The sequence below is a fragment of the Oncorhynchus mykiss genome, chromosome 7 (genome assembly GCF_057628025.1).
Source record: "Oncorhynchus mykiss isolate SJ-2025 chromosome 7, ASM5762802v1, whole genome shotgun sequence".
Taxonomy (NCBI): domain Eukaryota; kingdom Metazoa; phylum Chordata; class Actinopteri; order Salmoniformes; family Salmonidae; genus Oncorhynchus; species Oncorhynchus mykiss.
In genome coordinates, this window is record NC_143028.1 from 25,371,627 (window position 1) to 25,398,297 (window position 26,671).

The 26,671-nt window shown below is 40.5% G+C and overlaps 1 protein-coding gene and 1 long non-coding RNA gene across 4 annotated transcripts in view; both read left to right on the plus strand.

The window, feature by feature from the left end:
- LOC149982494 (uncharacterized) overlaps positions 1-26,671 on the plus strand; it is a 493,843-nt gene that overhangs the window by 112,893 nt on the left and 354,279 nt on the right. The window lies entirely within an intron of this gene.
- Positions 18,879-26,671, plus strand: part of LOC110527639 (uncharacterized) — a 32,277-nt gene continuing 24,484 nt past the window's right edge. The window contains exons 1-2 of one of the 3 annotated variants that reach the window (XM_021609045.3): positions 18,879-19,474; positions 24,033-26,029. In XM_021609045.3, the coding sequence (XP_021464720.2) occupies positions 19,138-19,474; positions 24,033-24,229 (534 nt within the window). In that variant the 5' untranslated portion in view covers positions 18,879-19,137 and the 3' untranslated portion in view covers positions 24,230-26,029. Of the gene's footprint in view, positions 19,484-24,032; positions 26,030-26,671 lie in introns of those variants that run through there. The other 2 variants (XM_021609044.3, XM_090240575.1) reach the window with 2 other exon arrangements.

The following is a 26,671-nucleotide window of genomic DNA, read 5'->3' on the forward strand; positions in this document are numbered from 1 at the left end:
TCTGGCTGCTCCATGCAGACTGGCGGCCCTGGCTGCTCCATGCAGACTGGCGGCCCTGGCTGCTCCATGCAGACTGGCGGCCCTGGCTGCTCCATGCAGACTGGCGGCCCTGGCTGCTCCATGCAGACTGGCGGCCCTGGCTGCTCCATGCAGACTGGCGGCCCTGGCTGCTCCATGCAGACTGGCGGCTCTGGCTGCTCCATGCAGACTGGCGGCTCTGGCTGCTCCATGCAGACTGGCGGCTCTGGCTGCTCCATGCAGACTGGCGGCTCTGGCTGCTCCATGCAGACTGGCGGCTCTGGCGGCTCCATGCAGACTGGCAGCTCTGGCGGCTCCTTGCAGACTGGCAGCTCTGGCGGCATCCTGCAGACTGGCAGCTCTGGCGGCTCCTTGCAGACTGGCAGCTCCTTGCAGACTGGCAGCTCCTTGCAGACTGGCAGCTTCTTGCAGACTGGCAGCTCCATGCAGACTGGCAGCTCTATGCAGACTGGCAGCTCTATGCAGACTGGCAGCTCCTTGCAGACTGGCAGCTCCTTGCAGACTGGCAGCTCCTTGCAGACTGGCAGCTCCTTGCAGACTGGCAGCTCCTTGCAGACTGGCAGTTCTGAACAGGCGGGAGACTCCGGCAGCGCTGTAGAGGCGGAAAGCTCTGACAGCGCTAAACAGGCGGGAGACTCCGACAGCGCTGGAGAGGAGGAAGGCTCCGGCAGCGCTGGACAGGCGAGGCGCACTGTAGGCCTGATGCGTGGTGCTGGCACTGGTGGTACTGGGCCGAGGACACGCACAGGAAGCCTGGTGCGGGGAGCTGCTACCGGAGGGCTGGGGTGTGGAGGTGGTACTGGAAAGACCGGACCGTGCAAGCGCACTGGAGCTCTTGAGCACCGAGCCTGCCCAACCTTACCTGGTTGAATGCTCACGGTCGCCCTGCCAGTGCGGCGAGGTGGAATAGCCCGCACTGGGCTATGCAGGCGAACCGGAGACACCGAGCGCAAGGCTGGTGCCATGTAAGCCGGCCCAAGGAGACGCACTGGGGACCAGATGCGTAGAGCCGGCTTCATGGCATTAGGCTCGACGCTCAATCTAGCCCGGCCGACACGCGGAGCTGGAATATACCGTACCGGGCTATGCACCCGCACTGGAGACACCATGCGCACCACTGCATAACACGGTGCCTGTCCGGTCTCTCTAGCCCCCCGGTAAGCACAGGGAGTTTGCACAGGTCTCCTACCTGGCGTAGCCATACTCCCTGTTAGCCCCCCCCCCAAGAAATGTTTGGGGCTGCCTCTCAGGCTTCCTTGCCAACCGTGTTCCCTCGTATCGCCGACTCCTCTCTCCGGCTGCCTCTGCTCTCCTAAGTGCCTCCACCTGTTCCCATGGGAGGCGATCTCTTCCAGCCAGTATCTCCTCCCAAGTGTAACAGCCCTTGCCATCCAAAGCGTCCTCCCATGTCCATTCCTCTTTACGCTGCTGTTGCTGCCTTTGTTGCTTCTCCTGTGGCTCCTGCCTGTTGACACGCTGCTTGGTCCGTTTGTGGTGGGTGATTCTGTAACGGTTTTCTTGGTGAGAAGGAGAGTCGGACCAAACTGCAGCGTGTCGATTGCGATCCATGTTTATTTAAACAAACGTAAACACGAATAAACATGAACACTACAAAACAATAAACGAAAACAGACTATACTTGTGTCAACTAACATCAAACAAGGACATCAAGACACTCAGGACAATCACCCACGACAAACTCAAAGAATATGGCTGCCTAAATATGGTTCCCAATCAGAGACAACAATAAACACCTGCCTCTGATTGAGAACCACTTCAGACAGCCATAGACTTAGCTAGAACACCCCACTAGCTACAATCCCCATACATACACACCACATACAAAAACCCATGCCACACCCTGGCCTGACCAAATAAATAAAGATAAACACAAAATACTTCGACCAGGGCGTGACAACCTAACAACATAGACCTACTGTAGGACCCATAATATCACAAAACAAGAACGAAGACCTAGTAAGGGACTCAGAACTTCACCTTACAATAACACACACATACTGTAGGACCCATAACTTCACCAAACAACACCATAAATCTACTGTTGGACCCATAAATTCACCTAACAACAACATAGACCTACTGTAGGACCCATAACTTCACCTAACAACATATGACCAATAACTTCACCTAAAATAGACCTATTTTAAGACCCATAACTTCCCCTAACAACAACATAGACCTATTGTTGGACCCATAACTTCACCTAACAGAAACACACACCTACTGTAGGACCCATAACTTCACCAAACAACACCATCAATCTACTGTTGGCCCCATAAATTCACCTAACAACATAGACCTACTGTAGGACCCATAATATCACAAAACAAGAACAAAGACCTAGTAAGGGACCCAGAACTTCAGCTAACAAGAACATAGACCTATTGTAGGACTCATTACTTCACCAAACAACACCATAAACCAATTGTAGGACCCATAACTTCACCTAACAACAACATAGACCTACTGTAGGACCCATAACTTCACCTAACAACAACACACACCTACTGTAGGACCCATAACTTCACCTAACAACAACATAGACCTACTGTAGGACCCATAACTTCACCTTACAATAACATAGACCTACTGTAGGACCCATAACTTCACCTAACAACAACATGCACCTACTGTTGGACCCATAACTTCACCTAACAATAACACACACCTACTGTAGGACCCATAACTTCACCAAACACCATAAATCTACTGCTGGACCCATAAATTCACCTAACAATAACATAGACCTCCTGTAGGCCCCATAACTTCACCTAAAAACAACATAGACCTACTGTAGGACCCATAACTTCACCTAACAACATATGACCAATAACTTCACCTAACAGAGAACTACTGTAGGACACATAATATCACCAAACAAGAACATAGAACAACCTAGTTTGGGACTCACAACTTCACCTTACAATAACATAGACCTACTGTTGGACCCATAACTTCACCTAACAATAACACACACCTACTGTAGGACCCATAACTTCACCAAACACCATACATCTACTGTAGGACGCATAACTTCACCAAACACCATATATCTACTGTTGGACCCATAAATTCACCTAACAACAACATAGACCTACTGTAGGAGCCAAAACTTCACCTAAAAATAACATAGACCTCCTGTAGGACCCATAACTTCACCTAAAAACAACATAGACCTACTGTAGGACCCATAACTTCACCTAACAATAACATACACCTACTGTGGGACCCATAACTTCACCTAACAATAACACACACCTACTGTAGGACGCATAACTTCACCAAACACCATATATCTACTGTTGGACCCATAAATTCACCTAACAACAACATAGACCTCCTGTAGGCCCCATAACTTCACCTAAAAACAACATAGATCTAATGTAGGACCCATAACTTCACCTAACAATAACATACACCTACTGTAGGACCCATAATATCACAAAACAAGAACAAAGACTTAGTAAGGAACTCAGAACCTCACCAACAACAATATACACCTACTGTAGGACCCATAACTTCACCAAAAAATAAAGAAGACCTAGTAAGGGACCCAGAACTTCACCTAACAGGAACATAGACCTACTGTAGGACCCATAACTTCACCTAACAACAACATAGACCTACTGTAGGACCCATTACTTCACCTAGTAATAACATAGACGTACTGTAGGACCCATAACTTCACCAAACACCATAAATCTACTGTTGGACCCATAAATTCACCTAACAATAACATAGACCTCCTGTAGGCCCCATAACTTCACCTAAAAACAACATAGACCTACTGTAGGACCCATAACTTCACCTAACAATAACATACACCTACTGTAGGACCCATAATATCACAAAACAAGAACGAAGACCTAGTAAGGGACTCAGAACTTCACCTAACAAGAACATAGACCTACCGTAGGACTCATTACTTCACCAGACAACACCATTAACCTACTGTAGGACCCATAACTTCACCAAACACCATAAATCTACTGTTGGACCCATACATTCACCTAACAACAACATTGACCTACTGTAGGACCCATAACTTCACCAAACACCATTAATCTACTGTAGGACCCATAATATCACCAAACAACATAGACCTACCTAGTTTGGGACTAACAACAACATACACCTACTGTTGGACCCATAGCTTCACCTAACAATAACACACACGTACTGTAGGACCCATAACTTCACCAAACAACACCATAAAGCTACTGTTGGACCCATAAAATCACCTAACAACAACATAGACCTACTGTAGGACCCATAACTTCACCTAACAACAACACACACCTACTGTAGGACACATAACTTCACCAAACAACACCATAAATCTACTGTTGGACCCATAAATTCACCTAACAACAACATAGACCTACTGTAGGTGTCACACCCTGACCATAGTTTACTTTGTATATTTCTATGTTTTGGTTGGTCAGGGTGTGAGCTGAGTGGGCATTCTATGTTTCATTGTCTAGTTTGTCTATTTCTATGTCTGGCCTGATATGGTTCTCAATCAGAGGCAGGTGTTAGTCATTGTCTCTGATTGGGAACCATATTTAGGTAGCCTGGGTTTCACTGTATGTTTGTGGGTGATTGTTCCTGTCTCTGTGTTGTTCACCAGATAGGGCTGTTTCGGTTTTCGTTACGTTCTTTGTTTTGTAGTGTTTGTATCGATTCGTGTTTCGCAATCTACACGCCGCATTTTGGTCCGACTCTCATTCTCACCTAGAAAACCGTGACAGTAGGACCCAAAACTTCACCTAACAATAACATAGACCTCCTGTAGGACCCATAACTTCACCTGAAAACAACATAGACCTACTGTAGGACCCATAACTTCACCAAACAACAACATACACCTACCGTAGGACCCATAATATCACAAAACAAGAACGAAGACCTAGTAAGGGACTCAGAACTTCACCTAACAAGAACATAGACCTACCGTAGGACTCATTACTTCACCAAACAACACCATAAACCTACTGTAGTACCCATAACTTCTCTTAACAACAACATAGACCTACTGTAGGACCCATAACTTCACCAAACACCATAAATCTACTGTTGGACCCATAAATTCACCTAAAAACAACTTAGACCTACTCTAGGACCAATAACTTCACCTAACATAGAACTATTGTAGGACCCATAATATCACCAAACAACAACATAGACCTAGTTTGGGACTCACAATTCACCTAAAAACATAGGACCAATAACTTCACCTAACATAGACCTACTGTAAGACCCATAACTTCCCCTAACAACAACATACACCTACTGTTGGACTCACAACTTCACCTTACAATGACATAGACCTACTGTAGGAGTCATAACTTCACCTAACAACAACATAGGACCAATAACTTCACCTAACACAGAACTACTGTAGGACACATGATATCACGAAACAACAACATAGACCTACCTATTTTGGGACTCACAACTTCACCTTACAATAACATAGACCTACTGTAGGACCCATAACTTCACCTAACAACATAAACCTACTGTAGGACCCATAACTTCACCAAACAATATAGAAGACCTAGAAAGGGACCCATAAATTCACCTAACAAGAACATAGACCTACTGTAGGACCCAAAACTTCACCTAACAATGACATAGACCTCCTGTAGGACCCATAACTTCACCTAAAAGGAAAATAGACCTACTGTAGGACGCATAACTTCACCTAACAATAACATACACCTACTGTTGGACCCATAATATCTCTAAACAACAACATAGACCTAGTGTAGGACCCATAACTTCAACTAAAAACAACATCGACCTACTGTAGGACCCATAACTTCACCTAACAACTATATACACCTACTGTAGGACCCATAACTTCACCAAAAAATAAAGAAGACCTAGTAATGGACCCAGAACTTTACCTAACAAGAACATAGACCTACTGTAGGACCCATAACTTCACCAAACAACACCATAAATCTACTGTTGGATCCATAAATTCACCTAACAACAACATTGACCTACTGTAGGACCCATAACTTCACCAAACACCATAAATCTACTGTTGGACCCATAACTTCACCTAACAACAACATAGACCTACTCTAGGACCTATATTATCTCTAAACAACAACATAGACGTACCTAGTTTGGGACTCACAACTTCACCTTACAATAACATAGACCTCCTCTAGGACCCATAACTTCACCTAACAATAACATAGACCTACTGTAGGACCCATAATATCACAAAACAAGAACGAAGACCTAGTAAGGGACCCAGAACTTCACCTATCAAGAACATAGACCTACTGTAGGACCCATTACTTCAACAAACAACATAAACCTACTGTAGGACTCATAACTCCACCTAACAACAACACACACCTACTGTAGGACACATAAATTAATTTAACAACAACATAGACCTACTGTAGGACCCATAACTTCACCTAACAACAAAATAGACCTACTGTAGGACCCATAACTTCACCTAACAACATAGACCTACTGTAGGACCCATAACTTCACCAAACAACACCATAAATCTACTGTTGGACCCATAAATTCACCTAACAACAACATAGACCTACTGTAGGGCCCATAACTTCACCTAACAACAACATAGACCTACTGTAGGAGCCATAACTTCACCTAACAACAACATATACCTACTGTAGGACCCATAACTTCACCTAACAACAACATAGACCTACTGTCGGACCCAAAACTTCACCTAACAACAACATAGACCTACTGTAGGACCCATAACTTCACCAAACAATATAGAAGACCTAGTAAGGGACCCAGAAATTCACCTAACAAGAACATAGACCTAGTGGAGGACCCATTACTTCACCAAACAACACCATCAACCTACTGTAGGACCCATAAATTCACCTAACAACAACATAGACCTACTGTAGGACCCATAACTTCACCTAACAACATATGACCAATAACTTCGCCTAAAATAGAACTACTGTATGGCACATAATATCACAAAAAACATAGACCTACTATTGGACCCATAACTTCACCTAACAATAACACACACCTACTGTAGGACCCATAACTTCACCAAACAACACCATAAATCTACTGTTGGACCCATAAATTCACCTAACAACAACATAGACCTACTGTAGGACCCATAACTTCACCTAACAACAGCATGGAACTAGACTATAGTAACAGCATGGAACTAGACTATAGTAACATGGAACTAGACTATAGTAACATGGAACTAGGCTATAGTAACATAGAACTAGACTATAGTAACAGCATGGAACAAGACTATAGTAACAACATGGAACTAGACTATAGTAACTATATTAACAGCATGGAACTAGACTACAGTAACAGCATGGAACTAGACTATAGTAACAGTATGGAACTAGACTATAGTAACTGCATGGAACTAGACTATAGTAAAAGCATGGAACTAGACTATTGTAACAGCATGGACATAAACTATAGTTACAGTCTGGAACTAGACTATAGTAACAGCATGGAACTAGACTATAGTAACAACATGGAACTAGACTATAGTAACATGGAACTAGACTATAGTACCATATAACTAGACTATAGTAACATCATGGTACTAGACTATAGTAACAACTTGGAACTAAACTAAAGTAACTATAGTAACAGCATGGAACTAGACTATAGTAACAGCATGGAACTAGACTATAGTAACAACATGGAACTAAACTATAGTAACATAGAACTAGACCATAGTAACAGCATGGAACTAGACTAAAGTAACAACATGGAACTAAACTATAGTAACATAGAACTAGACTATAGTAACAGCATAGAACTAGACTATAGTATTAACATGGAACAAGACTATAGTAACAGCACAGAACTAGACAAAAGTAACATCATTGAACTAAACTATAGTAACAGCATAGAAGTAGACTATAGTGACAGTATGGAACTAAACTATAGTAACTGCACGGAACTAAACTATAGTAACATGGAACTAGATTATAGTAACATAGAACTAGACTAACGTATCAGCATGGAACTAGACAATAGCAAATGCATGAAACTAGACTATAGTAACAGCATATAGCATGGCACAAGACTATAGTAACTATAGTAACATGGAACTAGACGATAGTAACATGGAACTAGACTATAGTAACAGCATGGAACTAGACTATAGTAACATGGAAATAGGCTATAGTAACATAGAACTAGACTATAGTAACAGCATGGAACTAGACTATAGTAACAACATGGAACTAGACTATAGTAACTATATTAACAGCATGGAACTAGACTACAGTAACAGCATGGAACTAGACTATAGTAACAGCATGGAACTAGACTATAGTAACATGGAACTCGACTAGAGTAACATAGAACTAGACTATAGTAACAGCATGGAACTAGACTATAGTAACAACATAGAACTAGACTATAGTAACTATAGTAACAGCATGGAACTAGACTACAGTAACAGCATGGAACTAGACTGTAGTAACAGCATGGAACTAGACTATAGTAACAGCATGGAACTAGACTATAGCAAATGCATGGAACTAGACTATAGTAACAGCATTTTAGCATGGAACAAGACTATAGTAACTATAGTAACATGGAACTAGACGATAGTAACATGGAACTAGACTATAGTAACAGCATGGAACTAGACTATAGTAACATGGAACTAGGCTATAGTAACATAGATCTAGACTATAGTAACAGCATGGAACTAGACTATAGTAACAACATGGAACTAGACTATAGTAACTATATTAACAGCATGGAACTAGACAACAGTAACAGCATGGAACTAGACTATTGTAACAGCATGGAACTAGACTATAGTAACAGCATGGAACTACACTATAGTAACAGCATGGAACTAGACTATAGTAACATGGAACTCGACTAGAGTAACATAGAACTAGACTATAGTAACAGCATGGAACTAGACTATAGTAACAACATAGAACTAAACTATAGTAACTATAGTAACAGCATGGAACTAGACTACAGTAACAGCATGGAACTAGACTATAGTAACTATATTAACAGCATGGAACTAGACTACAGTAACAGCATGGAACTAGACTATAGTAACAGCATGGAACTAGACTATAGTAACATGGAACTCGACTAGAGTAACATAGAACTAGACTATAGTAACAGCATGGAACTAGACTATAGTAACAACATAGAACTAGACTATAGTAACTATAGTAACAGCATGGAACTAGACTACAGTAACAGCATGGAACTAGACTGTAGTAACAGCATGGAACTAGACTATAGTAACAGCATGGAACTAGACTATAGCAAATGCATGGAACTAGACTATAGTAACAGCATTTTAGCATGGAACAAGACTATAGTAACTATAGTAACATGGAACTAGACGATAGTAACATGGAACTAGACTATAGTAACAGCATGGAACTAGACTATAGTAACATGGAACTAGGCTATAGTAACATAGATCTAGACTATAGTAACAGCATGGAACTAGACTATAGTAACAACATGGAACTAGACTATAGTAACAGCATGGAACTAGACTATAGTAACAACATAGAACTAAACTATAGTAACTATATTAACAGCATGGAACTAGACTACAGTAACAGCATGGAACTAGACTATTGTAACAGCATGGAACTAGACTATAGTAACAGCATGGAACTACACTATAGTAACAGCATGGAACTAGACTATAGTAACATGGAACTCGACTAGAGTAACATAGAACTAGACTATAGTAACAGCATGGAACTAGACTATAGTAACAACATAGAACTAAACTATAGTAACTATAGTAACAGCATGGAACTAGACTACAGTAACAGCATGGAACTAGACTATAGTAACAGCATGGAACTAGACTATCGTAACAGCATGGAACTAGACTATAGCAAATGCATGGAACTAGACTATAGTAACAGCATTTTAGCATTGAACAAGACTATAGAAACTATAGTAACATGGAACTAGACAATAGTAACAGCATGGAACTAGACTATAGTAACATGGAACTAGGCTATAGTAACATAGAACTAGACTATAGTAACAGCATGGAACTATGCTATAGTAACAACATGGAACTAGACTATAGTAACTATATTAACAGCATGGAACTAGACTACAGTAACAGCATGGAACTAGACTATAGTAACAGCATGGAACTAGACTATAGTAACAGCATGGAACTAGACTATAGTAACAGCATGGAACTAGACTATAGTAACAGCATGGAACTAGACTATAGTAACAGCATGGAACTAGACTATAGTAACATGGAACTCGACTAGAGTAACATAGAACTAGACTATAGTAACAGCATGGAACTAGACTATAGTAACTATAGTAACAGCATGGAACTAGACTACAGTAACAGCATGGAACTAGACTATAGTAACAGCATGGAACTAGACTATCGTAACAGCATGGAACTAGACTATAGCAAATGCATGGAACTAGACTATAGTAACAGCATTTTAGCATTGAACAAGACTATAGTAACTATAGTAACATGGAACTAGACAATAGTAACAGCATGGAACTAGACTATAGTAACATGGAACTAGGCTATAGTAACATAGAACTAGACTATAGTAACAGCATGGAACTATGCTATAGTAACAACATGGAACTAGACTATAGTAACTATATTAACAGCATGGAACTAGACTACAGTAACAGCATGGAACTAGACTATAGTAACAGCATGGAACTAGACTATAGTAACAGCATGGAACTAGACTATAGTAACAGCATGGAACTAGACTATAGTAACATGGAACTCGACTAGAGTAACATAGAACTAGACTATAGTAACAGCATGGAACTAGACTATAGTAACTATAGTAACAGCATGGAACTAGACTACAGTAACAGCATGGAACTAGACTATAGAAATAGCATGGAACTATACGATAGTAACAGCATGGAACTGGACTATAGTAACAGCATGGAACTAGTCTATAGTAACAGCATGGATCTAGACTATTGTAACAGCATGGACCTAGACTATAGTAACATGGATCTTGACGAAAGAAACATGGAACTAGACTATAGTAACAGCATGGAACTAGACTATTGTAACAGCATGGAACTAGACTATAGTAACATGGAACTCGACTAGAGTAACATAGAACTAGACTATAGTAACAGCATGGAACTAGACTATTGTAACAGCATGGAACTAGACTATGGTAACAGCATGGAACTAGACTATAGCAAATGCATGGAACTAGACTATAGTAACAGCATACAGCATGGAACAAGACTATAGTAACTATAGTAACATGGAACTAGACGATAGTAACATGGAACTAGACTATAGTAACAGCATGGAACTAGACTATAGTAACATGGATCTAGGCTATAGTAACATAGAACTAGACTATAGTAACAGCATGGAACTAAACTATAGTAACAACATGGAACTAGACTATAGTCACTATATTAACAGCATGGAACTAGACTACAGTAACAGCATGGAACTCGACTATAGTAACAGCATGGAACTAGACTATAGTAACTATAGTAACAGCATGGAACTAGACTACAGTAACAGCATGGAACTAGACTACAGTAACAGCATGGAACTAGACTATAGTAACAGCATGGAACTAGACTATAGCAAATGCATGGAACTAGACTATAGTAACAGCATTTTAGCATGGAACAAGACTATAGTAACTATAGTAACATGGAACTAGACGATAGTAACATGGAACTAGACTATAGTAACAGCATGGAACTAGACTATAGTAACATGGAAATAGGCTATAGTAACATAGAACTAGACTATAGTAACAGCATGGAACTAGACTATAGTAACAACATGGAACTAGACTATAGTAACTATATTAACAGCATGGAACTAGACTACAGTAACAGCATGGAACTAGACTATAGTAACAGCATGGAACTAGACTATAGTAACATGGAACTCGACTAGAGTAACATAGAACTAGACTATAGTAACAGCATGGAACTAGACTATAGTAACAACATAGAACTAGACTATAGTAACTATAGTAACAGCATGGAACTAGACTACAGTAACAGCATGGAACTAGACTGTAGTAACAGCATGGAACTAGACTATAGTAACAGCATGGAACTAGACTATAGCAAATGCATGGAACTAGACTATAGTAACAGCATTTTAGCATGGAACAAGACTATAGTAACTATAGTAACATGGAACTAGTCGATAGTAACATGGAACTAGACTATAGTAACAGCATGGAACTAGACTATAGTAACATGGAACCAGGCTATAGTAACATAGATCTAGACTATAGTAACAGCATGGAACTAGACTATAGTAACAACATGGAACTAGACTATAGTAACTATATTAACAGCATGGAACTAGACTACAGTAACAGCATGGAACTAGACTATTGTAACAGCATGGAACTAGACTATAGTAACAGCATGGAACTACACTATAGTAACAGCATGGAACTAGACTATAGTAACATGGAACTCGACTAGAGTAACATAGAACTAGACTATAGTAACAGCATGGAACTAGACTATAGTAACAACATAGAACTAAACTATAGTAACTATAGTAACAGCATGGAACTAGACTACAGTAACAGCATGGAACTAGACTATAGTAACTATATTAACAGCATGGAACTAGACTACAGTAACAGCATGGAACTAGACTATAGTAACAGCATGGAACTAGACTATAGTAACATGGAACTCGACTAGAGTAACATAGAACTAGACTATAGTAACAGCATGGAACTAGACTATAGTAACAACATAGAACTAGACTATAGTAACTATAGTAACAGCATGGAACTAGACTACAGTAACAGCATGGAACTAGACTGTAGTAACAGCATGGAACTAGACTATAGTAACAGCATGGAACTAGACTATAGCAAATGCATGGAACTAGACTATAGTAACAGCATTTTAGCATGGAACAAGACTATAGTAACTATAGTAACATGGAACTAGACGATAGTAACATGGAACTAGACTATAGTAACAGCATGGAACTAGACTATAGTAACATGGAACTAGGCTATAGTAACATAGATCTAGACTATAGTAACAGCATGGAACTAGACTATAGTAACAACATGGAACTAGACTATAGTAACAGCATGGAACTAGACTATAGTAACAACATAGAACTAAACTATAGTAACTATATTAACAGCATGGAACTAGACTACAGTAACAGCATGGAACTAGACTATTGTAACAGCATGGAACTAGACTATAGTAACAGCATGGAACTACACTATAGTAACAGCATGGAACTAGACTATAGTAACATGGAACTCGACTAGAGTAACATAGAACTAGACTATAGTAACAGCATGGAACTAGACTATAGTAACAACATAGAACTAAACTATAGTAACTATAGTAACAGCATGGAACTAGACTACAGTAACAGCATGGAACTAGATTATAGTAACAGCATGGAACTAGACTATCGTAACAGCATGGAACTAGACTATAGCAAATGCATGGAACTAGACTATAGTAACAGCATTTTAGCATTGAACAAGACTATAGAAACTATAGTAACATGGAACTAGACAATAGTAACAGCATGGAACTAGACTATAGTAACATGGAACTAGGCTATAGTAACATAGAACTAGACTATAGTAACAGCATGGAACTATGCTATAGTAACAACATGGAACTAGACTATAGTAACTATATTAACAGCATGGAACTAGACTACAGTAACAGCATGGAACTAGACTATAGTAACAGCATGGAACTAGACTATAGTAACAGCATGGAACTAGACTATAGTAACAGCATGGAACTAGACTATAGTAACAGCATGGAACTAGACTATAGTAACAGCATGGAACTAGACTATAGTAACATGGAACTCGACTAGAGTAACATAGAACTAGACTATAGTAACAGCATGGAACTAGACTATAGTAACTATAGTAACAGCATGGAACTAGACTACAGTAACAGCATGGAACTAGACTATAGTAACAGCATGGAACTAGACTATCGTAACAGCATGGAACTAGACTATAGCAAATGCATGGAACTAGACTATAGTAACAGCATTTTAGCATTGAACAAGACTATAGTAACTATAGTAACATGGAACTAGACAATAGTAACAGCATGGAACTAGACTATAGTAACATGGAACTAGGCTATAGTAACATAGAACTAGACTATAGTAACAGCATGGAACTATGCTATAGTAACAACATGGAACTAGACTATAGTAACTATATTAACAGCATGGAACTAGACTACAGTAACAGCATGGAACTAGACTATAGTAACAGCATGGAACTAGACTATAGTAACAGCATGGAACTAGACTATAGTAACAGCATGGAACTAGACTATAGTAACATGGAACTCGACTAGAGTAACATAGAACTAGACTATAGTAACAGCATGGAACTAGACTATAGTAACTATAGTAACAGCATGGAACTAGACTACAGTAACAGCATGGAACTAGACTATAGAAATAGCATGGAACTATACGATAGTAACAGCATGGAACTGGACTATAGTAACAGCATGGAACTAGTCTATAGTAACAGCATGGATCTAGACTATTGTAACAGCATGGACCTAGACTATAGTAACATGGATCTTGACGAAAGAAACATGGAACTAGACTATAGTAACAGCATGGAACTAGACTATTGTAACAGCATGGAACTAGACTATAGTAACATGGAACTCGACTAGAGTAACATAGAACTAGACTATAGTAACAGCATGGAACTAGACTATTGTAACAGCATGGAACTAGACTATGGTAACAGCATGGAACTAGACTATAGCAAATGCATGGAACTAGACTATAGTAACAGCATACAGCATGGAACAAGACTATAGTAACTATAGTAACATGGAACTAGACGATAGTAACATGGAACTAGACTATAGTAACAGCATGGAACTAGACTATAGTAACATGGATCTAGGCTATAGTAACATAGAACTAGACTATAGTAACAGCATGGAACTAAACTATAGTAACAACATGGAACTAGACTATAGTCACTATATTAACAGCATGGAACTAGACTACAGTAACAGCATGGAACTCGACTATAGTAACAGCATGGAACTAGACTATAGTAACTATAGTAACAGCATGGAACTAGACTACAGTAACAGCATGGAACTAGACTACAGTAACAGCATGGAACTATACGATAGTAACAGCATGGAACTGGACTATAGTAACAGCATGGAACTAGACTATAGTAACAGCATGGACCTAGACTATAGTAACATAGATCTTGACGCAAGAAACATGGAACTAGACTATAGCAACAGCATGGAACTAGACTATTGTAACAGCATGGAACTAGACTTTAGCAACAGTATGTAACTGGACTACAGTGACAGCATGGAACTAGACTACAGTAACAGCATGGAACTAGACTATAGTAACAGCATGGAACTAGACTATAGTAACTATAGTAACAGCATGGAACTAGACTACAGTAACAGCATGGAACTAGACTACAGTAACAGCATGGAACTATACGATAGTAACAGCATGGAACTGGACTACAGTAACAGCATGGAAATAGACTATAATAACAGCATGGAACTAGACTATGGTAACAGCATGGAACTAGACTATAGCAAATGCATGGAACTAGACTATAGTAACAGCATACAGCATGGAACAAGACTATAGTAACTATAGTAACATGGAACTAGACGATAGTAACATGGAACTAGACTATAGTAACAGCATGGAACTAGACTATAGTAACATGGATCTAGGCTATAGTAACATAGAACTAGACTATAGTAACAGCATGGAACTAAACTATAGTAACAACATGGAACTAGACCATAGTCACTATATTAACAGCATGGAACTAGACTACAGTAACAGCATGGAACTAGACTATAGTAACAGCATGGAACTAGACTATAGTAACTATAGTAACAGCATGGAACTAGACTACAGTAACAGCATGGAACTAGACTACAGTAACAGCATGGAACTATACGATAGTAACAGCATGGAACTGGACTATAGTAACAGCATCGAACTAGACTATAGTAACAGCATGGATCTAGACTATTGTAACAGCATGGACCTAGACTATAGTAACATAGATCTTGACGCAAGAAACATGGAACTAGACTATAGCAACAGCATGGAACTAGACTATTGTAACAGCATGGAACTAGACTATAGTAACAGTATGTAACTGGACTACAGTAACAGCATGGAACTAGACTACAGTAACAGCATGGAACTAGACTATAGTAACAGCATGGAACTAGACTATAGTAACTATAGTAACAGCATGGAACTAGACTACAGTAACAGCATGGAACTAGACTACAGTAACAGCATGGAACTATACGATAGTAACAGCATGGAACTGGACTAGAGTAACAGCATGGAACTAGACTATAGTAACAGCATGGATCTAGACTATTGTAACAGCATGGACCTAGACTATAGTAACATAGATCTTGACGCAAGAAACATGGAACTAGACTATAGCAACAGCATGGAACTAGACTATTGTAACAGCATGGAACTAGACTATAGCAACAGTATGTAACTGGACTACAGTAACAGCATGGAACTAGACTAAATTAACAACATGGAACTAGACTATAGTAACAGCATGGAACTAGACTATAGTAACATGGAACTAGACTATAGTAACATGGAACTAGACTATAGTACCATAGAACTAGACTAAAGTAACAACATGGTACTAGACTATAGTAACAACATAGAACTAGCCTATAGTAACAACATGGAACTAGACTATAGTAACTATAGTAACACCATGGAACTAGACTATAGTAACAGCATGGAACTAGACCATAGTAAACGTATGGAACTAGACTATAGTAACAGCATGGAACTAGACTATAGCAACAACAGGGAACTAGACTATAGCAACATGGAACTAGACTATAGTAACAGCATGGAACTAGACTATAGTAAACGTATGGAACTAGACTATAGTAACAGCATGGAACTAGACTATAGTAACAATAGGGAACTAGACTATAGCAACATCACGGAACTAGACTATAGTAACAGCATCGAACTAGACAATGCTGAGAAATATGATCCTTGTAATTACTCTCTGGGAATTTCAGCAGTGGTAATGATTGTGAAATATTTTGATAATTTTATGAGAGCAACATGATAAGTAATATTTTCTGAACAACCATGTATTATTTAATGTCTATTAAGAATATCTTATCAACTTTATTTCACTTTGTGATGTTTCATTATAGAAAACATAACATGACAATACATGACATCTAAGTAGCTGAATAAGATTATGGACAGTCTAACAGTTTGAAGGACACAACATGTTATTCTGGTTAAACAGTGAGAGACTAGTTGATAAAGGAGGGGGGATTTTTTTACAATTAGGATATAATATTTCATGTTTTACTCGTACCTCAGCCAGCATTGTGAATGGTTAAGAAATAATATGTAATGTTTTACTCGTTCCTAAGCCAGCGTTGTGAATGGTTAGGAAATAATATTCATGTTTTACTCATACCTCAGCCAGCATTGTGAATGGTTAGGAAATAATATGTCATGTTTTACTCGTACATCAGCCAGCATTGTGAATGGTGTCTGAGGCGGTGACATACTAGACCATGGCAGTAAATCTAATACTTAGGTGTTTTTAGTCGCGCTTGAAAGGGGTGGTTCTGGGGTGGTTCTGTGGTTATAAGTTACTGACCTTGGAATACATCTCTGGCCATGCTGGCAGGGTATGGATCAAACCCAATGTACACCTGGTACACTGGCAGGATCCGAATCAAACCCAATGTCCACCTGGCACACTGGCAGGGTCTGAATCAAATCAAATGTCCACCTGGCACACGGACAGGGTCTGAATCAAACCCAATGACCATCTGCCACACTGACAGGGTCTGAATCAAACCCAATGACCACCTGGCACACTGGCAGGATCTGAATCAAACTCAATGTTAGGGGGAGGGAAGATTGGTCAAGAGGGTGATGATTATTGTTGTTCTACTGCCTGATTGTTATGCAACACCACTGTTTACAAGCGCTTTTGTTAAATCAGCACAACAGTTTTCAGCTGTGCTAACATAATCACAAAAGGGTTTTCTATTGATCAATCAGCCTTTTAAAATGATCAACTTGAAATAGCTAACACAATGTGCCATTGGAACACAGGAGTAGTGGTTGCTGATTATGGGCCTCTCTACACCTATGTAGATATTCCATAAAAATGCAGCCTTTTCCAGCTACAATAGTCATTTACAACATTAACAATGTCTACACTGTATTTCTGATCAATTTGATGTTATTTTAATGGACAATTTCTGGGTATTTTCTTTCAAAAACAAGGACATTTCTAAGTGACCCCAAACTTTTGTTACACCATGTAGGAGCAGTATAGACCTAGTCTGTTCATTATATGCATCTACATGATGTATTGTTACACCATGTAGGAGCAGTATAGACCTAGTCTGTTCATTTTATACATCTACATGATGTATTGTTACACCATGTAGGAGCAGTATAGACCGACAGTAGCTGGCTACATATTTAGATTTAGTTTGACTGAATGAAACTGCCTTAAATGTGCTGTTGTAAAAAAAAAAAAAAAATCGCACTAATCAATCAACACATTCCTGTCTTTGTATGTCTCAATATAATAGTATTATTTAATTATATCCATTTAAAATAATCTTTGTCTGATAATAAAATATTTCTCTCAACTGCGTTTCCCCTCCAGTCAGCTGACGGCAATGTGAGTCTTTCAGGCGATGCTGCCAGCGTGACGTATAATCTAGTGGACGATTCTTCATAAACAGCTCGTCAACCACCTCGGCAGCTTGCTAGCCAACATAGCCGAAAGATTCAAGCTATTTAGAAGCTTTCGGTCTATATTAGCTACCGTGTTTTAGACACAACTCTGTCGTATCTACATGTTAACCTATTTCATTTAATATTACGTTATTTTGTATTAGTCAGCTATAGTAGCTGGCTGGTTAAGTAAGCACTAGCCTAGTCGCTAATGATAGCTAGCTAGCTAGCTAACATCCCCGAACATGAGCTTCCTAAACTTCTCTCCTCCTGCTAAAGAAGAGGCGGTCTGCTGGACGGAGAAAGAAGCTCTGGGGCTGAACATTGTCGTGAAAGAGGAGAAGGAAGAAGAGGATGTCACAGTTAAAAAACAAGTAGAGGGTGAGGCTGTTACAGTGAAAGAAGAAGAGAAAGACGTTTCAGTGAAAGAAGAGGAAGACGCGTTCAGAGTGAAAGAAGAGGAGGAGGATGTTACTGTGAAAGAAGAGGAAGAGGAGGATGCAGTTTTTGGAGTGAAGAAGGAAGGAGAGATTACTGTCACATTGAAAGATGAAGGGGAGATAGGAGATCTGAGTAACACCAGTAAGTACCGCCTTAAATTTGTTTTTAACTTTGGATGTTCGGGGTTGGCTCGTCAATACATCTTCAACGGAGGGTCCTGGGATGATGACTGATATGTCTAGAATCAGACGACGGCCCTGGGATGATGACTGATATGTCTAGAATCAGACAACGTAGAGAGCAAGCTACCCCTTTCCGTTTCCAAAAAGTTACTTAACATATATATTTGAGAAGGGTCTATCTGCTGACCGCAGACTGGGGGGCACGGCATGTAGTGATTTTCGTGTAGTGATGATTTACTACACACAGCGCCCCCGATAGTGTCATATGAGAGTTGGGTTGGCTACACCAAAGATTATGGATATACTGACAAGATGTCTCTCTGCCCTGATAAGGGGAGTCGTTGTCCACAAGCGGCACTGCTGGTTCTTTAGCTCTCGCCTACCCTTTCTTTGGATTGGTGGACACTTATTATTATTGTAATCTATTTTTTACATATTCTCTGAGGGTTGTTGACGTCAACAGCCTGTATTCAATGGAGAGAGATGCTAAGCTACTACTCATGGCATGAATATGCATAACCATCTCGAGACAACTCTTATATTGTTTTTATTAGAACACACCGTTCTATACAGTCCACCTGGTAGAGGTTCATATCTGACAGAGATGAAAATCTCTGTTAGAAACTTAAAAAGGGGGAGTCTAAAGCTGCAACAACTAGGATTGTGCCTTTTGGCTTCTGGACAACGCAATAAAGTTGATATGAAAACCAATAGAACAGGAGAGAAATGGCATAGCGGTGGATCCAATAGAACAGGAGAGAAATGACATAGCGGTGGGTCTAATAGAACACGAGAGAAATTACATAGTGGTGGGTCCAACAGGTAAATAATTTGTCCCCAATGATATGATTCCTCCTGTCTATACAGAAATATGTAAGATACCAGAAAGCATGACGTTGCCACAGAGGAATCGGCGATCATTGGCTTCCTTACAATAATACCTGTGTTTGGTTTCAAATCACAAGCTTGTAGGCTTATGCCTATTTGGGCAGTGCGTGTGGCAATAGGCCTCACTGATTATTGAGTTGAGGCTGTCAGTGAAAAGCATCTCAAATAGGTGTGAAGATAATGTCTCTTGAGTATAATTTAAAATGTTGAGACAAGGAGAAGGGGAGGGTTGTGTGGTGAAGATATATGTGAGTCTCTCTTCAGTATGTCCTCCTGGCTTCCACCAATTCTTGCTCCTTCGTTGTTTCATTGTGTGAATTGATTGCCTTTTAGATTGAGTTTATCATATAAATTACCCATTACAAATGTCACCAGGAGTAAATGCACCGTTACTTCCTGTTATTTGGTTACATTAATTTCTGTTAATGCATGTATTAATGAGTCATTTTTTAATTTCTTTTTTTATTTCACCTTTATTTAACCAGGTAGACCAGTTAAGAACAAGTTGTCATTTACAACTGCGACCTGGCCAAGATAAAGCAAAGTAGTGCGACAAAACAACAACAGAGTTACACACAAACAAACGTACAGTCAATAACACAATAGAAAATAATGGTTTTTTTTTTTTAATTATGTTTTTTTTAAACATCCATTGTGACGTTCCCCGGCAAAAAAGCCAAAATGTCTCTCAACCAGAAGAGTACACTCAACCAGTAATACATACACATTACATATCATGTCTGCATTATAGTCTATCACTAGATAACTGAAATACTTACCACTCTTGGCTTTGGGCAAAGGACCAACACAGTCCACCAGAACCCTGCTGGAATGTTTGTCAAAAGCAGGAATGGGCTGCAAAGGTGCAACCGGTACAGCTTGGTTTGGTTTACCTGTCCACTGGCAAACGCCACAGGATTTACAATGAGCCACAACATCCTGTTTCAGACGTCTTGATGACCTGCCATACTGCCATCGTGAGACAACCTCAGTATCTCTTGTCGAAGCGCATCTAGAACAACAATTTGTTCCAGAAGTTGAGCGAGAACGCCATGTCCTCGTTAGAACGCCCTGTCCTCGTTAGAACGCCATATCCTCGTTAGAACGCCATGTCCTCGTTAGAATGCTTTGTCCTCGTTAGAATCCATCTCCTGTCAAAATTACCAACAAAAACTTCATTAAACTCCTCTGGATGCACCTCAGCAAAAAGAGGGGAGAGGGAAACATCTTTACTCTGTTCAGCAATCAGCTGCTTCCTAGAAACATCTTTACTCTGTTCAGCAGTCAGCTGCTTCCTAGAAACATCTCAACTCTGTTCAGCTGTCAGCTGCTTCCTAGAAACATCTCAACTCTGTTCAGCTATCAGCTGCTTCCTAGAAACATCTCAACTCTGTTCAGCTGTCAGCTGCTTCCTAGAAACATTTTTACTCTGTTCATCAATCAACAGCTTCCTAGAAACATTTTTACTCTGTTCAGCAATGTGCTGCTTCCTAGACATCCAAGTGTCAACTGTAGGGATCCTTCATTCAGAGGTTCTACAAACTCTCACCTTTGGGGTTTTCAAAGGAGAGGTCAACTCAGGAGGTTTACCGAAATCGGGATCACTCACAAATGTCTCCGACAGATCAACCATGGTGGGATCGCTGACATCCTCAACACTAGACTTGCTCCCGGCGAATTTCTTAGACAGAGCACGTGTAACGGCACATGCTGGGATCACTTTAGGGTTCTTTTCTGATAACCCACCTGGTTCCTCAATTCTGGGTTCCTTACAAACGACTGGATTTGGCACAACCTTCCCTCCAGCCAAATAATTTCCCAATATGAATCACCAGTAGGCTAGGCCTCACTCCAACGACAACTGAATTAATGTTTTAAGGTTAAGAGCACAGGGCGCCAGTGGCAAATTTGCCAACCTTGGTGTTCTCTGGCAAATGTCAAACGTCCTGCTCGGTGTTGGGCTGTAAGCACAACCCCCACCTGTGGACGTCGGGCCCTCATACCACCCTCATGGAGTCTGTTTCTGACCGTTTGAGCAGACACATGCAAATTTGTGGCCTGCTGGAGGTCATTTTGCAGGGCTCTGGCAGTGCTCCTCCTGCTCCTCCTTGCACAAAGGCGGAGGTAGTGGTCCTGCTGCTGGGTTGTTGCCCTCCTAGGGCCTCCTCCACGTCTCCTGATGTACTGGCCTGTCTCCTGGTAGCGCCACCATGCTCTGGACACTACGCTGACAGACACAGCAAACCTTCTTGCCACAACTCTCATTGATGTGCCATCCTGGATGAGCTGCACTACCTGAGCCACTTGTGTGGGTTGTAGACTCCGTCTCATGCTACCACTTGAGTGAAAGCACCGCCAGCATTCAAAAGTGACCAAAACATCAGCCAGGAAGCATAGGAACTGAGAAGTGGTCTGTGGTCACCACCTGCAGAACCACTCCTTTATTGGGGGTGTCTTGCTAATTGCCTATAATTTCCACCTGTTGTCTATTCCATTTGCACAACAGCATGTGAAATTTATTGTCATCAGTGTTGCTTCCTAAGTGGACAGTTTGATTTCACAGAAGTGTGATTGACTTGGAGTTACATTGTGTTGTTTAAGTGTTCCCTTCATTTTTTTGAGCAGTGTGTATATATATAAATATAAATATGAAGTATTCAAACTGTTTGCTAAGAGACTCGAAATTGACCTCAGGTGCATACTGTTTCCATTGATCATCATTGAGATGTTTCTGCAACTTGATAGGAGTCCACCTGTGGTAAATTCAATTGATAGGATTTGATTTGGAAAGGCAAAAACCTGTCTGGCTACCACAGCATTCTGAAGCGATGCGCCATCCCATCTGGTTTGCGCTTAGTGGGACTATCATTTGTTTCTCAGCAGTACAATGACCCCACACACCTCCAGGCTGTGTAAGGGCTATTTAACCAAAAAGGATAGTGATGGAGTACTGTATCAGATGACCTGGCCTTCACAATCACCCGACCTCAACCCAATTGAGATGGTTTGGGATGAATTGGACCGCAGAGTGAAGGAAAAGCAGCCAACAAGTGCTCAGCATATGTGGGAACTCCTTCAAGACTGTTGGAAAAGCATTCCAGGTGAAGCTGGTTGAGAGATTGCCAAGAATGTGCAAAGCTGTCATCAAGGCAAAGGGTGGCTGCTTTGAAAAATCTAAAATATATTTTGAATTGTTTACCACTTTTTTGGTTACTACATGATTCCATATGTTATTTCATAGTTTTCATGTCTTCACTATTATTCTACAATGTAGAATATAGTAAAAAATAAAGAGGAACCCTTGAATGACTAGGTGTGTCCAAACTGGTACTGTATATTTCATGAATGTTTTTAGATTCAGTTACATGAAGTCAATTTCTTACCACTTCTTCCATAGTCAAACATGTAAGGAAATATTTTTTTTTAATCAAAAGGGATGCTGTCAAAAATGCATTGAATTCAAATGGATTTACCCAGCCTACAAAGCACTACAGCCACTCTGTGATGACCAGTTCTCCTCTTTTATTGAGGGATTTAGTCTAGATTAAACCTCATGGGAAGACAGTTTTATCATGTGGAGGTTTCATTTAGGTCTCTGTTTAACAAAATACTCTGTGTGTCTTTGCAAGGAGAGAAACCAGACTCTCACTCTGACAGCGGGAAGAGTCCTTCAGGGGAACCAGACCCAGAGACGCCCAAACCAGCGAGAGAACACCACTGCTCCCACTGTGAAAATAGTTTTTGCTGTTTAGGGAACCTAAAACTGCATGAGAGGACACACACTGGAGAAAAGCCTTTCCAATGTTCCCAGTGTGAAAATGCATGAGAGAATACACACAGGAGAAAAGCCTTAACTCATGCCACATTGGGAACAGTGATTTAATCAGGATGGGAACCTAAAAGCTCATAAGAGGAAACACACAGGAGAAAAGCCTTTCCAATGTTCCCAGTGTGGAAAGAGTTTTACTAAGATAGGGCAATTAAAAGAACGAGAGAATACACAAAGGAGAAAAGCCATTCCAATGTTCCCAGTGTGGAAAGAGTTTTCCTCGGATAGGAAACCTAAAAAAGCATGCGAGACTACACACAGGAGAAAAGCCTTACCAATGTTCCCAGTGTGGAAAGAGTTTTGCCGTGTTAGCTAACCTGAAAAGGCATGAGAGAATACACACAGGAGAAAAGCATTTTCTGCTCCCAGTGTAAAAATAGATTTTCACGAATGGCGTACCTTAAAGCTCATGAGAGGATACAAAGGAGAAAAGCCTTTCCACTGCTCCCAGTCTGGAAAGGGTTTTACCTGGTCAAGTAGCCTGAAGGAGCATAAGAGGATAAACACGGTAAAAGTCCTACCACTGCTCTCTGTGTGGAAGAACATTCAGAGAACCTGAAATCAAATGAGAGAATAGAAAGGCTGTATTCTGACTTATATTTTTGACTGAGAATTTGTGTTTTTGTTTGTGCCGCATGAAATCATATTGTGTATGATTACACCTGTCTATATAAGGTCCCACAGTTGACAATGCATGTCAGGGCAAACACCAAGCAATGAGGTCGAATAAATTGTCCTTAGAGCTCCGAGACAGGATTGTGTCGAGGCACAGATCTGGGGAATGGTACCAAAAAATGTCTGCAGCATTGGTCCCCAAGAATACAGTGGCCACCATCATTTTTTAATGGAAGAAGTTTGGTAGACTCTTCCTGGAGCTGGCTACCCAGCCAAACTGCACAATCGGGGGAGAATGGTCACTCTGACAGAACTCTAAAGTTCCTCTGTGGGAATGAGAGAACCTTCCAGAAGGACAACCATCTCTGCAGCACTCCACCAATCAGGCCTTTGTGGTAGAGTGGCCAGATGGAAGCCACTCCTCAGTAAAAGGCACATTACAGCCCGCTTAGAGTTTGCCAAAAGGCACCTAAAGACTCTCAGACCATGAGAAACAAGATTCTCTGGTCTGATGAAACCAAGATTGAACTCTTTGGCCTGAATGCCTTTTGGCAACCTTCAAGCAGGCTGTCATGTGCCTTTTACTGTGGAGTGGATTCCGTCTGCCCGCTCTTCCATAAAGACCTGATCGGTGGAGTGCTGCAGGGATGGTTGTCCTTCCGGAAGGTTCTCCCATCTCCACAGAGGAAATCTGTAGCTCTGTCAGAGTGACCATCGGGTTCTTGCTCCCTTCCCTGATGAAGGCCCTTCTCCACCGATTGCTCAGTTCTGCTGGGCGGCCAGCTCTTGGAAGAGTCTTGGTGGTTCCAAACTTCTTCCATTTAAGAATGATGGAGGCCACTGTGTTCTTGGGGACCTTCAATGCCACAGAAATGTTTTGGTACCCTTCCCCACATCTGTGCCTCGACGTAATACTGTCTCAGAGCTCAACAGATAATTTAATTTACCTCATCATTGGTTTTTTCTCTGACATCCACTGCTACCTGTGTGACCTTATATAGACAGGTGTGTGCCTTTCCAAGTCATGTCCAATCAATTGAATTTACCACAGGTGGACTCCAATCAAGTTGTAGAAACATCTCAAGGATGATTCGTGAAATCAAGATGCATCTGCGCTCCATTTCGAGTCTCATTGTGAAGGGTTTGAATACTTAAGTAAATAAATGTGCAAAAATGTCTAAACTTGTTTTTGGTTTGTCATTATGTGCTTTTGTGTGTAGATTTGAATAAGGCTGAATAAGTTTAGAATAAGGCTGTAACGTAACAAAATGTGGAAAAAGTGAAGGGGTCTGGATACATTATGCACTGTGTCTATCTGGTCAAAACCACTGATACAGGTGCCCCATCACCCTCTGGGATGGATCATGTATACAGAGAAACCTAGATTCAAATACTTAGATGTGTGTGTATTGGGTATATGTTGTGAAATTGTTAGATATTACTGCACTGTCGCAGCTAGAACCACAAGCATTTCACTACACCCGCAATAACATCTGCTAAACGTGTATGTGACCAATAAAATGTGATTTAATTTTGATTTGAAATAAACGTCCTATTTATCAAAGGTGCTTTTGGCTGGGGTCAAACTGACTCCAAAGGATTTGAATTTGTTAAAAGTCCATTTTGATCCAGAAACACTAAACCATGATTTAGATTTATTAAGAACAAGTTGATTGACAAAGTCATGAAAAACCACATTTTGGCTATGATAAAAGATATGCCTCGGGTCAAAATCATGTCAGAAGTATGGTTCAATGCAAATATGTAGTGGGTGTAAAGTTTGTTTTATTTTCTCACTCATTAAAAACTAATCAACACATGCTT